Source organism: Semicossyphus pulcher, unplaced genomic scaffold (genome assembly GCF_022749685.1).
Source record: "Semicossyphus pulcher isolate SPU_LCO1_2020_fin unplaced genomic scaffold, fSemPul1.0.p SCAF_11, whole genome shotgun sequence".
NCBI lineage: Eukaryota > Metazoa > Chordata > Actinopteri > Labriformes > Labridae > Semicossyphus > Semicossyphus pulcher.
This window is the reverse complement of record NW_027211615.1, coordinates 9,155,165-9,170,594: the sequence shown is the minus strand read 5'-3', so window position 1 is coordinate 9,170,594 and position 15,430 is coordinate 9,155,165. Positions and strand designations below refer to the sequence as shown.

At 41.1% G+C, this 15,430-nt stretch overlaps 1 protein-coding gene across 1 annotated transcript in view; it reads right to left on the bottom strand.

Annotated features, from left to right (window-relative positions):
- Positions 1 to 15,430, bottom strand: part of enpp1 (ectonucleotide pyrophosphatase/phosphodiesterase 1) — a 39,117-nt gene that overhangs the window by 5,685 nt on the left and 18,002 nt on the right. Inside the window, exons 10-19 of the mRNA XM_069687078.1 lie at positions 13,665 to 13,773; positions 12,807 to 12,938; positions 12,660 to 12,691; positions 12,396 to 12,523; positions 10,342 to 10,411; positions 6,490 to 6,577; positions 4,570 to 4,754; positions 3,154 to 3,193; positions 2,905 to 3,065; positions 1,196 to 1,331 (exon numbers count right to left, since the gene is read on the bottom strand). Coding sequence (XP_069543179.1) covers positions 1,196 to 1,331; positions 2,905 to 3,065; positions 3,154 to 3,193; positions 4,570 to 4,754; positions 6,490 to 6,577; positions 10,342 to 10,411; positions 12,396 to 12,523; positions 12,660 to 12,691; positions 12,807 to 12,938; positions 13,665 to 13,773 — 1,081 coding nt within the window. The remainder of the gene's footprint in view (positions 1 to 1,195; positions 1,332 to 2,904; positions 3,066 to 3,153; positions 3,194 to 4,569; positions 4,755 to 6,489; positions 6,578 to 10,341; positions 10,412 to 12,395; positions 12,524 to 12,659; positions 12,692 to 12,806; positions 12,939 to 13,664; positions 13,774 to 15,430) is intronic.

Genomic DNA, 15,430 nt, shown 5'->3' with positions numbered 1-15,430 from the left:
ACGCAAACACGTAATCCTCCGTAGACCAGACCGTCTCATTTCAGTTCGGCTTTAACGGCCTACGCAGGCTATGACTGATGCATCCTCCGTAGACCGCCTCCTTTGAAGGCTGCAGCCCCTGGATTGGGATGCAGCTAAAATCAAAAAGAGGCGGTACTTCAGATATCACCTTTTTACTAACAACAATGGCGGCGGAGAAGAGCATCGTTACGTTTTTTCGAGGGTAAAATTTCCAGATCTAAAGCTGCTGCTAATGCGAGGACACGGCTCCTTTACTTTGTTTTTATGTTTTATTTGTAACATCTCATTGAACTAAAGCGATTATTAACCATACAGAGCGATTTAAGATGGAATTAACACTCACTACTGAGGGAAGCAAAGTTCAAACTTTCGTGATCTAGCAACAGTAAGGGCCGACGAGTAGCTTTGTGAAACTGAGGTTGTGGGTGCTGCCAACTCAGAAAGCAGCGTTAGTGGACACAAACCGTCACATGCTGGTAGGGCTGATTATACAGAGAGGTGAAGTCGTTTAGGGCTGCCACTAACGTCTATTTACTGTCTGTTTAATCTACTCATGGTTTTTCTATAAATATATTAATCATTCTGTCAACAAATGTCAGAAAATGCTATATAAATGTCGCATCATAGTTTCCCCAAGTCAAAGGTGTCCGTCCAACAGTCCAACAGTCCAAAACCCAAAAATATTAAATTCTTAAAATGATATAAAAGTACAAAAATCAGGAGGCCACACATTAAAGAAGCTGGTCCCACCAATTATTTGACATTTAGCTTGAAAAATGAATAATCAGTTGTTAATTTTTAGCAACTAATCATCTTAACGTGCACATATCTGGCATCCCTTGGCACCGGATCCACTGTGAAAAGTAAAATGTCTACGTTTTGAGAGTCCATCTTTGACACAGCTGCAGGGAAGCTTTTACTTCACTCTTTGAGTCTGTAGCTTCCTTTTGTTAAACTACCTGAAGCCTGAATCTCATTAAACATACAGTGAATCTGCAGCTTCTCTATTAGAGGGGGATGGGACACTCTTTACTGTCGCACACCCGGCTACATTCTTACATGAGAATGTGGCTCTGAAACACGTCAACTTGAATTCAACACCCGGCTGGGGACGGACTCCAATGACCCCCTCCACCGGATAAACACACACTCACAAACACACACACACACTCACTGGTGGGGTGCAGCAGGCCGTAGGACAGAGCAGGGTTGTCCCTGTAGCGCGCACACAGCTGGCTGGCGGCTGGTGGGATGCGAATGTCAGCACGAACGCAGGCCTCTGACTCCGGGCTCAGGGGTCGGAGTCCAGTCTGCGAGAGAGGAGCAGTGAGTGGTGGACAGAGGAGAGCGGGACTCCGGGCCAGCACAGGCCAGGTTGCGTAAGATCACTAGGCTGGGTTTTGACTCGCTGTGTGTAAAGGTTAGCGAGGGCATTGTACTGTGAGTTTGCAGAGCTCTCTAAAAACAACACAAAGAAAAACTTCCACACCTTGCTGTAGAAGAAACTACAACGTGGTATTTTTTAATTCAATTTATACAAACACTTTATTTTAGGGCTTATATTTTCAACTTTTTCCCAATAAGGACAATAAAATTAGGTTTTATTTAGAGGGAAAACTCGCATTGTTCAGTTTCTAAATTCAACTTAATTAATCTCAATTAATTACGAGCATAACATTATGTTACATAGTAGAATCTGTAGGCAGGGACGTGGATTTCCAGGAAGGCAAGTTCTGCTTTCTGTTTGCAGTATACTTGTAGTCCGAGTAATATTGACCAATCACGTATCAGCAGGCTGCGGTGTATGCAAGAAAAACAGTCTGTGATGAGAGCAAAAGCAGGCAGAACATCATCAGCGTGATCGGACGACGATTTACAAATCTGCATCATGGTGTTGAAATTTGGGCAAAGGTAAGACCTGTTAATAACGAGTAAATCACAAGAAAACTCCTCCAATGACCTGCAGAGCGAGTGCTCCAGCTGTTTTTGATCAGGAGGTGAAGGGTCAGATCTCAGATCAGACTCGGACAACACGGATGATAGCAAACTGGAAATGCTAACGTTAGCAGCTGTGGCAAAGAGTAATCATTGATCAAAAGGACAAAAAGCAGCAAGTGGACTTTAAATCTGAAATAACTAGTGGATTAGCATCGCTGTTTTTATCAACACAACACGGATAACAGAAGAACCTGGATGTGTTTTATGAACTTTCTTGGTAAGCAGGATGGATTATAGCTTGTTAATAGCAATCAGCTGTGAAGTCAGTGCTGATCGGGCCTGTTTTGCCCAGCCGGGGTCGGGTCCGTCATTTCTCTGTTCTGCACAGATCCGGGTCCCAGCTTTCAAATAATAGACAGATCCCGTTCGGCTCCGGGTCGTACATTTCCGGGTCTATTTGAGTTGGAGCATGACATTTTGGAGCCGTGAAGACCTCAGAATGCCAGTTAAAACCTGAAACATGTCTATGTATGTAGACCCCAGGTTTAAACATACTGGGATTACCCTTTAATTTAGCTTTATATAGTGCACACAATAGAAGCCATATTTAGCCCGTACTGTATTTGGATCAAGCTTGAATGAAAACAAATCTACATCCTCACTTGCTCCATCATTCAGACAGTTTGGTGTAAACTCTTCGGGGAATGTATCACTCTCTCTGAGGTCATGATTTACACTAAAGCTCAACCGCGTAATGAGAAAGACAAGAAGTGTTCGAGCCAACACGAACACAGGAGATGAGTAACAGCTGCTTAGAGATTCAGATACCAAACAGCCTCTAACAAATTCCTGCCAAACCCAAACCTCAGAAGAAATATAGCTGGGATAGCTCGACCGTGCAGGCTATGTTTAGAGATAAAAGGCAGCTCCAAGAAGCAGGCTCACCAGAGGCCAGGCCGTGTACGACACCCAGAGGGGCATGAGGCGGTTTTTGCTGTAGCCGTTGAGGTAGTCGGAGTGGTGGAGGAGACAGAAAGTAGCGTCTGGTTGGACAACTCGAGGTGTGCCAAAGGGATGGTGGAGGCGACGTAAGCTGGCTTTGACACCTTAAAGGGAAAATGTTTAAACATCACACAAGAAAGTCTACCAAAAAAAACACATAATAAACGTGAGGAAAATGATAAAGATACTCACTGGAATTAGTTGTCATGAGACGTACGTTCATACTAGTCTCCTGAAAAGAAATTCTTATTGTTAGCATGCTATTAAAACTGCATTAAAATATCATATGTACGGTATGCAGCACATGTTCAACATGCACATTAGCATACAAAGCTACCTACTGTGCAGCTGATATCTTGACTTCTAGAATATATATATATATAAAGTACAGGAAGAGGGAAACTTTAGCTGCACCAAAAAAGGGCTAAGAGTCAACAGCTATGCTAGCAGCACTGTAAAGCTGTACTTTGGTGCTTTGAGTTAGCTCACATCAACATGCTAACATTGTCATGAGTTATTCTAGTTTAGCTGTGGTTTTGATTTGTATTTTGGGTTCAGATATTATTTCCTGTTTTACTTTGTCTCTTGGTGTCATGAGTTCTTATTGTTTAGTTTTTTGTATTTAGTTTATTTCTATGATCTTGTTATAATTAAGTCTTGTTTAGTTAAGTATTTTATTTGTGTTTCATGGGTTAGATCATTTCCTGTTTTACTTTGTCCCCTTGTCTCTCGTGTTTATCCACTTCCTGCCTTTGTGTGTTTCCCGCTTGTTTGATTATGTGCCCTGCCCTGATTGTTTTCACCTGCCCCTTGATTGTCTCACCTGTGTCTGATTAGCCTCACCTCCTAAGGTTATTAAGTCTCTGTGCTCCCTTGTCTCAGTGTCAGTTAATCGTTTGTCATAGGTCTGTAGTCATCTTTGTTACCTTTTTGTTGGACTTTATGCTGAACGACTGATTCCCCTTTGGATTATTTCGGTTACCTGGACTGTTACAGTAAGCCTTAGTTTGATGCCTTTTTGTGTTTTGGTTTATTAAACTTATTTCTAGCCTGCACCTGGGTCCTGCTTTACCTTTTTGTTTCAACCCCAACCGTGACAAACATGCTCACAGTGATAATGCTTACATGCTAATGTTTAGGGAGTATAATTTTTTACCATCTTTGTTTAGCTGTTATTAGCATGCAAACACTTAATGCAAAGGTCACCGAATCAAAGTTTAAATAGATGAAGATTTTGACCATAGACTGTAAAAAGAGACGACATGACGCCCCCTGCTGACTGGCTGCAGTATAAGTCATGAAGCCCGCCTCCTCCATGTTAACAGATGGGACGTGAGTCAAACTATAAAATCAAAATACACAGCAAACATGGTTTCTGTCATTATAGTTAGTTCTTATCGTACTGATTTACGACCATGTGTTCATTCTGATAAGTTTATTTTTAATGAGTTATTTGATGCTGTAAAAAGGATGATTGACAGCTCTGTTGACCAATATAGCTCCTGCAGCCGATCTGTTCAGGGGACCATGAATGAATTTCATGGCCATCCTTTCATGCTAGCAATGCTAAAAACAAGTACATCACTTCAGTAACTTGTTAGCACGTACCATCTCCTTGGTTTGGGATGTACAGGTGCACTGCAGGTCGTCAGCGGCGACAGGCTCGCTGGCCTCACACGGGGTGTCGTGGGACAGCTGTGCGGGGTGAACCGGCAGGTGGACGGGATGCTTCAGCAGGTGGTTCAGACTGCCGTGAGTCCCGTTGTTTGGAGCAGGACGAATTCCAAGGAGGTCTGGAGGAGGAAGGAGGAAAAACAGCATTTAAACACTAAGAACTAAACTTAAAGCTGTTTTTAAAGGAAAATGTGGCCATATTTCAACCTTATTTGTATTTATCTGATTTAAGTAAACAGCATGAAAATGTTTGGAATTGTTGGAGATAATCTTTGTGTCTCTGCGGTTCAGCTTGGCACAGCTACAAAGCGTGTTGTTCAGAGGAACTAATTTAGGTGTTACAGACAAAATACATTTAACAGTGTTTTGTTCGGCTTGAATAAATACAGCTGAGTATCCTAGTCAGAGTTCAGGGCCAAAGTAATCCAGCAGAACTTGACCAAGGCCGATGCTGCCTGCACACAAAGCATCATGGTGCATGTAGGCACTGCAGGCAGGACTCCACAAGTAGGATAACTCAGCTTTTTTTGTTGGTATACCATTTGCTTAGGAATTTAGTGCCTCAATTGGAAATTCACAGACAATGTGGAAAATATTCCATTTAAGCTCAACAAAGAAAAAAGTTGTCTTAATACAAGGTTTCTTGAAATCCTCTAAGATGCTACCAGTCAGGAACAAGAGCCCCCTAAATTCATTTATAAGGCAACATCAACAAACCTTTTAGTAAAGCAAGATCTCACTGACCCACAAAACCTGAACAAAGATTTGAAAGTGAACATTGTCTGTTATAAACATTTCTATTTAGAAAGTGGATGTCTGGCAGTTTTTGTGTGTTTCTCTTTTTTTTTTTTTTACTTCAAAAATGCTTCTTTCATTTTTCCCATGAAATCTGGTTGATCGCTGCCTTTCACTTCCTGCTGTTCCTTTTTTGGCACCAAACTGAATTCCCTAGAAAAATGCAGCCGTTTTCTCTTCTGACTGTGTTAACTTAGCGGACTCTTAGTTGGAGCACACAGTAAGTATGACAGGGGATCAAACCTATAGTGCTGCATGAGGCCTCCACTAGTTGTCAGGAAACCTCACCTGATGACAAGACCTCAGAAGGAGGTCAGATCTAAGAAAGATTATTTCCCAATATTTCACCATCTATTTAATACTTAAAGCCCCCCTCCAGGTAAAATCCAGTGTTTAACCTTGTAAACATCTCCATGTGGGGTTCTTCATGTGCTACAAGACATATCAGGGACAACATGAGCAGACATCTCCATGGCTGGGCCTGTCTGCTTTTAAACTGCAGTGTACCAAGGACAGGCTGAACAACATGTTTTCAGATTGGCAGGTTTGAGACGTCACAAACCTAAGGAGCCAATCCTGTTAATGGACGGGGTGATGCTATGCATATCATTATGTGTAACCTATGGCAACCACTTCTGCGATGTGCGAGCCAGCTGTAACTGTCATCGCAATTTTTGCAAACTCACTACTGACTACTAACTAGTTAATGTTACTACTGCTAATTACTACATTTCAAGCTAGCTAAGTTTCAACAAGTTGCCACTAAACGATGGCAGAGACATGTTTCGTTTTCTTAAAAGAGGGGCGGTTGTAAATTTGCATAGTGGGCGGGGCCTATGCAGATTCAGGAATTTTTAATGAGGGAGAAGGAGGAGATGGCTTGGGAGGATTTTTACAAGGTAATTAAACATTTAGCAAAAAAAACATATCAGACAATTTATTATTTATGGCAGAGCATTTATATGTCTTAAAACATGACTGGAGCTGGTCTTAAAAGAAAAGACTAAAGAAGCAGAAAGAGGAGGATAAAGTTTAGTGTGCATTAACAAAGCAGCTTACCACACATGAGGTTGTATACTTCAATGTTCTCAAACGGAGGCACAACAGTGTTTTCTTTAAACCCTGGACCGTAGCCGATGAAGATCGCCTGGAGAAAATACACTGACGTCAACACACTGACTTTCATCCATTTATCTTTTCAGACATTTCTGGTGAGAGTAGAGTGAACTCTCCATATAAAAACATTGCCCAGCAGTTTGTTAAATGAAGACCTTCATTTAACGCTCTCTGTAAATAAAAAGCCAAACTCTAAATACCATCATTAAGCCACATGTAAATATTTGAAGTGAACCAAGGCAGTGTTGAACATGTGACTAAGGGATTTCTAAGAAAGAAAAGGGTTGGGTAGATTTGTAGATATTTGCAGGTGTGTCTATTTCAAGGACACTTCCCGCTGTTCTTGTAGAAGAGTTCTTTTTTAGAGTCTGCGTGAACCTTGTAATCTAATTATACCAAGTCATTTTCAGTGTAACCCACGTCCAGAAGCATGCACGGGCATATTGGGACGACAAACACGAGGGTGGCAGACGTAAACAAACTCACTCCAAAACAGTGGACGTGTAGGCGGAGAGCATCCTCTCACAAGTGTAATTACTGTACTCGAGAGGAGCTCCAGAGCTGCGCTGAGTTTGTGTGTTTGTTCCATTTAGTGACTTTACTCTGGTTTCATTCACAGTTGGAAAACTACAAATACAGACTAGGTTGTGAATGTAAAAGAGGTTGTATGAGAAATAAATGAAACCTTAAGCAAGTAGTATTCATTATGTACTTCTCTGCTACTTTACTGAGTATGTCACTCGTCCTTTTTCTACTGCCAGTTCAAGGCGGGATTATTACTCCTCTGTTTTCTATGTAGAACGCACAGAGGCGTAATGGTGGGGCGAAGTCATTCCGCCTCTGAGCCGGCATCGGAGGTAGTGACAGAGGCGAAACGGCGTCCCCGTAAACTGCAGCTGGCAGGACGGAACTGCGCCGTGTGTGTGTATTTGTAGCACGCGCTGTTTATTTACACCTTGCGCACATTTTGCTTCCGTCGTTACGCTGCTCCAGTGTGTGTTTTTACAGCGTTCCTGCGGCGTTGCGTGGTCCAATGTAGAATGACAAAGGTGGCATGACGACGGAGCTTTGTAACGGTGCTGAGGCAGAACCGCAGTGTATAAAATACTTCCGTTTCCTGGAGGCCACTTTAAGCCCGGTATGCTGCAACAACTTCCTGCAAGATAAAGTTTAAAACTTAGGCAACGGATTCTAATCCTTATCTATGAACACACATCCAGAGTCCTTTTCTCAGTTTTCAGAAGCAGCTTCTGTGAAACGCAGAGCAACTGAAAGTCATAGAAACAGTGAAGGGCTGTTGTTGGACACTAGAGGTCTGAGATGTGAACATCAAGTTTCAACATAAAGTTTCAACATAAAGAATCCTCTACAACATTTCAAAGTTACAGAACAGCGTGACTCTCAGGCATTTAGCAACAACTTCAACTCATGCTGTGTTGCAAACTTTGTACCACCCTTAGGAAGCTGATAAAGGCCTCCGCCATGATGCGTTTACTGATCTGTACCAACTTGTAACAAAACAGTGGAGGGAGAGTTTTATCCAAGCAACATTTCCCACAACAGTAACTGCATTGTGCTTTAAAGGTGTTTTGTTTTTTTGAATGTGGAAAATGTCTGTCAGTGTTTCCTAAAGCCTAAGAAGGCATCCTTAACAGTGTTAACTTTAGGCGTGAATGCGTATTAGTTGTTGACATCATACTGAATACACTGTTCATTTGTAAATAACTCTTGTGTCTATAACTCTTTGCATCGTACTCTTATTTTGCATTTAACTTTATTTTTGCATTTAACATTATTCTGGCAATTGTATTTAAATCACCATAGATCCACTTCTCAGCATATATAATGCACATATTTGACATTTTTCTTCATTCTGTTTATGCCATATATATCATATATGCTTCTCTGCATCAGAGCAACTGTATAAATAATAAAATTATTATTATAATTATATATTATTATTAAGTATTTATGTCACATTTGAGTCATTTTTACACTTAGAGTCTAGTTTTAGTTGATGACAACTCAAAACATTTTAGTCCAATTTTAGTCAATAAAAATAAATACTTTATTTATCCGGGAAATTCGGGAAACATCACATTTTAGTCAAAACATTTCGTCTCTTTAAACTAGTTCAACTAGCCTGATACAGGTATCAAGGTAACAGGTTGTATCAAGTGTTTGAATATGTAAAGCACCATTTCACTAACACTTTTACTTCTGTAATGTCCTGATCTTTTTTATCCATCACTTCATCACTTGTTTTACGCTGTCCTTTACTTTGAGCAACAAGTGAATTTCCCCCAATGGGGGATCAATAAAGTCTATCTTATCTAATTGCTTACCGTGGATAATCTAAGACACTGATTTTTCCCACCTCATTTGTAGCCACAGGGCGTCTCTACATCTCTCGTTTCTACAGTGCATTGCGTTAAATAAATCTCACATAAACAGTGCTGCTGCAGCTTATGCTCACAGTTAAAAGGCCTTTTTCTACTCTGCCCCGTCAACCTGGAACAAACTACAGCAGGATTTAAAGCTGTCCAGCTTCATTGCCCGAAGGAATTTTAACATACTTTTGAAATCAAGGAGAGCGCGTCTGTGGGAACGTGCTCATGTACCATGTAACTTTTACTGATACTTTCTGCATTTATCACTTTAATGATTGTATTATTGTTCTGTATTGAATGTCCTGTCTGTAACACTGTGTTGTTGCGGCTGTTTAAGCAGGTCTCTCTTGAGAATGAGGCCACGTGTCTAAATTATCTGACCTGTCTGAATGAAGGCTAAATAAAAACACTTAAAAAAGCGTGTCCATCTGCTTTTTTTTCTCTGACCAAACCCGTTTTGCGTGGATGCCGTCATGTTGTCAAGCTGCCGCTTTGTGACATCATCACCTGTTTTGCTGGGTCGGATTCAGGTGGATCTGCACGCCCCTCAACCAATTCAACCAGTTACAGGAGTGCACTGCATGTATTTTGACAGACAGGTTAGACACACAGTGGGGGAAATATCATGGATTTTGAATGTCCGACAGCCCACCACTAACATTTTAGTCTCGTCTCGTGTCGTCACAGTTTTTATCTTCAATGATCTGTTTTTAGCTCATCGGCGTCTCGTCTTCGTCATGGAAAAAAGGTTGTTGACGAACATTTATCGCCATAATTTTAACGGAATTAACACTGGTCCTTAAATGCCTTGTTTTGTCCACAGCCCAAAGATATTCATTTTACGGTCAGAGAGAAGTAAATAAGGCAGAAAATGGAATATCAATTCAATATCAAAACAGTTGCCAGTTAATGTAATTGTTGTGCAAAAAATGTTCCAAACCATAGTCTTGATAGCCTTGTTGGCATTTTCTTGTAAACAACCTTTTAGGATATCGATAAATTGTTTAAACTGAGCAGCTACTGTATGCCTGCAGTCGTCTTACAGCTTATTTGTTCTTAAAATTCAGAACAACTTTAATCTTGACACTTTAGTTAATTTTAGCATGATTCTGGTACAATATAACCAGTTAATCATCTCAAATGTACACTGATTTTAGAGGCTAAAAGCATCACAGAGACGGATGCATTAATCAGTCAGCTGCAGGAGGGCGTTTCAATCACGTCAAGCATCTATTGTTCAGCCGACTTTCAGACATCAGTCGGAGGCGAATTAGCCTTGTCAAACAGTACATATTTTCCTCAAAGTGTCATTAAGTTATCACACTTTCTGTTGTTTTTACTCCCCAGGATCTCATGATGAACTTTTATCGTGTTTAAGAAACAAACAGTGTTTCCTTCCTCTGACCTGCATGTTGGTGAAGAGGTTATCTGAGCCGTGGAATCCACCGGTGCAGTACTTCGTGTCCTGTCTGTTCCTGCAGAGAGAGAGTAAAATCATTTATCAGAGGAGTTCAGACAAACACAAAGACAGAATAAAGGGTGGAAACTTCCACTCTGATAGCGACTCAAGTGTTCCATGTTATGTAAAGAGACGGTCACATCGCACTGCAGCTACATCCAGGCGACTGAGCTCTGCAGCCTGAAACAATTTGCCATGATTACATGGTTGCTCTCCATCTAAGGAGCTGGACAACTCCTCTCCAACATTCATTATGAATGAATGCTAACACTAATTACTGTGAATGATTCAACTTCTGTGTGGCCCGAGATGTTACCATCAGACATCCATGTTCATGACAAACAATGTGCTGTGCTATAACTCACATAAGACTTTAACAATCAAGTCATCTCTGTAAGTTATTCTGGTATGGTATGCTGCATATATGCTACAGATATTCATACCTTATTCTGTAAATCTGGTTTCTCAATCTGGTAAATCTGTTAAATACACTCAGGAAAACGTACTTCTTAAAAGTCTGATACATTTAATTAATAGAAAAAACAGTTTGGTAATTTTTAAATGGGATCGAATAAACACGCTTGGGCAGCAGCCCCCATGTGTTTTACTTTACTCAATTTACCTGCACTTTATTCACTTTAATGCACTTTACTATGCTTTACTTTTCTTCATCTCATTTTACGATCAATTTAAAATAGATTTTACTTTTCTTTACCACGCTCTACTTTTTATACTACAGTACGCAGTTTTGGGAATTTACTTATTATGCCTTTTTGAGGCCCTTTAAAGGACAAAGCTACATAACAACACAATCTCAGCTCAAAAATAAGCTAGCTTTCAGTTTTCACTTCTAGTGGTCTATTTCAGTGGTTCTCTACTGGTCTAGCCTCAGGGCCCACCACCACCTCCTGAATGACAAATCTCCACGCACATTTCTGTGATTTTTAAACCACGAAACAATACACACAGTATGTCACCATCACAAAACACAACAGAATAATAGTCAGCCAAAAGGACCAACAGGTGGCAGTGAATAGGTCGCTATATTTATTGTAAAAATTCTGCTTGTCCAAAGCTGAGGGGTGTGGGAGAGTGAGGGTGAGCGATTTTGGTTTGTTTGTTTGTACACGTTTTATAATTTTGTATTTGTGTTTATAGGACCCCCTCAAAAATGAGATGCTGCATCTCAAGGGGCTCTCTTTTGAATGGATTGGAATTGAAAAATTGAATAAGAGGAACATTTTCCCTGTGCAGAAATAAACTAAAAAATGCAACATAAGTCCAACTACTGAAGGCCCGTCAAGTTTCAAGAATTGTGAACTTGAACAGGGGATACATGGAGTGTAAAACTACACCACTACTGCACGCACGTCATAGGAAAGCCATGTCCTTCAAAATAAAAGCACAGCACAGACTTTATGCCAAATCTTTTTCAAGCACACACCCACGACCCACCGAAAACAGCTCCCACTTTTGGGTCCCGACCCACCAGTTGAGAGCCACTGGTCTATTTAACTGAAGGTAGAAAATATGCATCTCCTGGCTGCATACAGGCCCTTGGCTGCACAATATGATGATATATATATATATATCGTCAAAACATTATGAAAATGTATATCGCATGTGTTTTTCTACATCGTCTCCATCATGATGCTGAAAAACTAGCGGCCGACCTGCTTCACTTTTTGCAATTTTTACGTTATATTTTGAACCTGGAGCGACCTACAGAGGGAGGCGCTGTTTATGAACATGGAGAGGGCGGACACACAACGTGCAGAAAAGGACTCAAAACTCTTATTTAATTAAGTATCAAGTATTTCATTCAAACAGGATTATCCAAAAATAGAGTTTACCAGGTTATTTCATACAGACTAATTACCATGTGTGTGTGATCTACGGTACAGTTGTTCTCTTTTCAGCCTCTCTCTTCCCTCCCTGACACTACAAAGTTTGATGACCTGCCATATTGAAGAAAAGAGAATAGACTGATGGAGACTTACATCGCTGCCTGCCACCCTTCCTTCATATACAGGTGTCCTCTCTCTATGCGTTTGTTGTAAGCAAAGTGCATCCTTTTGGGGAGGTTTTCTTTGAGGTACGGCCTCATTGGCTGGTCAGACGTCCTGCACTTCAGAACAGACACAGAGGAGGAGAATCAACACACAGCAGAAGGATGGAGCGTTGTTTGACTTGTAGCCAAGCAAGCAGATAATTCTTCATTCTTCTTATGAATACAAAAGTCACTTTTGGAATACTTCGCATACCGACAGGTTCTTCACCAGGCTCTCATAGTCGACTGAGGAGAGAAACACAGGACAATGTCAGCCTCGCTGGGGCATAAACAAAGTGACACTGAGTGATGCTGCGAAGCTGGGAACACCGGGAAATGTATGTTACTGATAGGAACTCACAGGAAAAGAAGTTATCTGGGAGCTGAGTGGGTCTGATGCGAGCAGCCGGGCCTTGGATGACACCGAAGTCGGCAGTGTTGTTCAGGAAGGTTGACACAAACGATGCCTTGTTACATGAAGCCTCCTCCATGCCTGTGAGGAAAGAGAAAACATGAATTTGTGTTTGAAAACTTTACAAATGTGCCCATGATAGTTTGTGCACCATTACAACGATCAAATCAATTCAGAAAGTGCCTGAGGACCCGAGCACTGACTTACAGCCCTGAGAACTTACAGCACATTTCTTTTCTATATTTAAAACAAGAGTGACAAGAGCACTGATTGATTTTTCTTACTTGTTTTGTCGTTCATGACAAGCAGCAGGCGAATGACTACCACTGCATTTCATAAATTATATCCTCTCTTGGAGATGAGGCGTGTAAAAAGGATCGCCGGGCATCGCCCTGAGCCACACTCACTCCCAGGCATTGATCTTTAATAGACCTAATTACAAGACGAGACATATGGTCCGCACATGTCCAGAGAAACTCATCACAAAATATCCTCCTAACATACCACTGAGAACAGTTTTCCCAGCGTACTCCCAGGGAGTAGATTTTTCATCTGATTGCTCTCTGGCACGGACCTGTAGTCTCCTCCTGCAGCAGGTGCCGTGACTCAACCAAGTCAAACATTAAAGGTGACACTTAGTCTCCAAACCCCCCAGTTATTCACAGGCTCTAAAATCAGGTTATGTCTTCCTGCTGAGGAAGCACCGAGAAAGGGATGCTTAAAAAGAGTCCATTTCTGATCACCTTTATTTTGTAACATCACACTGTGAACTGTCAGAGCCGTGTGCAGTCTGTGTGGTTATCTCACCGTGGTCTGATGCGATTATCACATTGACGCAGCCCAGCAGGTTTCTCTGCGTCAGGCCGTCCATCAGCATTCCCACAATCCTGTCCACTTTTTCCAAGGCCTGAACCACCTGAAGGCACAGCAAAGTGTTAAAATGTTCCTGTGGCAGTGGAAACACGTCAAGAAAACCTGCTCAGCAAATAAATAATTAGCAGATATTATGGACTGAAACAGCTTCCTCAGCACTGACGCGCACAGCTGCACAAGCTGGTGCTTTTCTGTGACAGAATCATTTTAATATAAGAATCTAAAAGGTACTAAATGAAGCATTTTACATTTATAAATCACCTCTTTTTGCCAATGTGTGAACACTTAAAAATTAAACCTGAACTGTCTCTCTCGTTTGCCTATCACAGTCTGTGGACTGATTTTTATGTAAAGGTCCCACGACAATCTGGAACAATCCAAAAGGATGTGACGTTTATGCTCAAGCCGCCTGCAAAATATTGATATCGAGTCCCAAAAATATTAATACAGCAACATGTTGTCGTCCTGACTCGTGCAATACAATTATCAATAGGCTGGAGCCAAATATCAATATTTTCATTTACAAATATGTGGCGCTCCAAACAGATTTCCCTGCGATGTTGACCACATCACTATTTCATGACTCCTCAAGGTGGCGCTAATGACATGACTGAGGGTAACAAGAACAGAAATTAAATGGCCAAAAAAGAAGTTGACAGCAGGATAACAGAAGAAGAAGACAGCGGGATCATGTCGGACAGCGGTGACAAGAAGTTAAGAGATGCGCCTGCCACTTTCAAATACAAAGTCCTAATATGTCCTAACGGTTGTTCTATCGTTCTGTAAATTTAATTTACAGACTGAAAACATTGTACATTTTTTCATCTCAGTTTGTGTCCAATTCTGCATTGAAAAAATACATTAATCCTGCACTTTTGCCTTTTTAGGTGCATTTTGTATCCTTCAGTTGATCAGATATTGTGATGTATCATTGTATGATTGTCTCGCAATATGTCAGTTATCGCAGAATCGCTGTATCGTGATATTATCGTTATCGTGGGCCACTTATCGGGTATCGTATTGTGAGTTACCCTGTGATTCACACCCCTACATAGTATGTTGTCGACCAGCTGCCAAACTGGTGTGAACAGAGTTCAGCACGAGCTTAAAAATTAAATCTAGTAGCCGTCTAGTAATATCAGCAAAAACAGCACTCTCCACAAAACTAGCTAGCTTATCATTTGCAAATTAGCTAACTTAGCATTTGCGAATGACTTTAGTATTCAGTATTTTGAAGCAACCACCATCAGATCCAAGCAGAGTGGCTAAGTTAAAGCTAGCTGGCTATCCTTAGCTTCTGTGCTTGATAATGTCAGCGCTAGCAAAATGCTATCTCAGTGGTGATATGTTATTTGGCTAGCTTGCTAAATTACTTCAACCGCTAACAGGATCCATGAAACTCTAGCAGTGCAAGGAAAAGGGGAAAGCGTGCTGCCGGTCGATCATGTTCCGTCTTGTGTTTGTCACATGATGTTTGGTGTAGTGCTGACTGCTGCATAATTAACAGCCATCCGTGTCATTCATGACAATTTTCAGCAGACTCCGTATAGTTTCTTTTTTCAGAGCTTAGTACGACCTTTTGCTGTCACATGACCAGAGATCAACATTTATTGTAGGTCACGTGATGACAACTGAGCCACAAGACTACAACATTACAAACTGACAAAGACAGAGGTGTAACGGGAAGCTTTGAGAAAAGG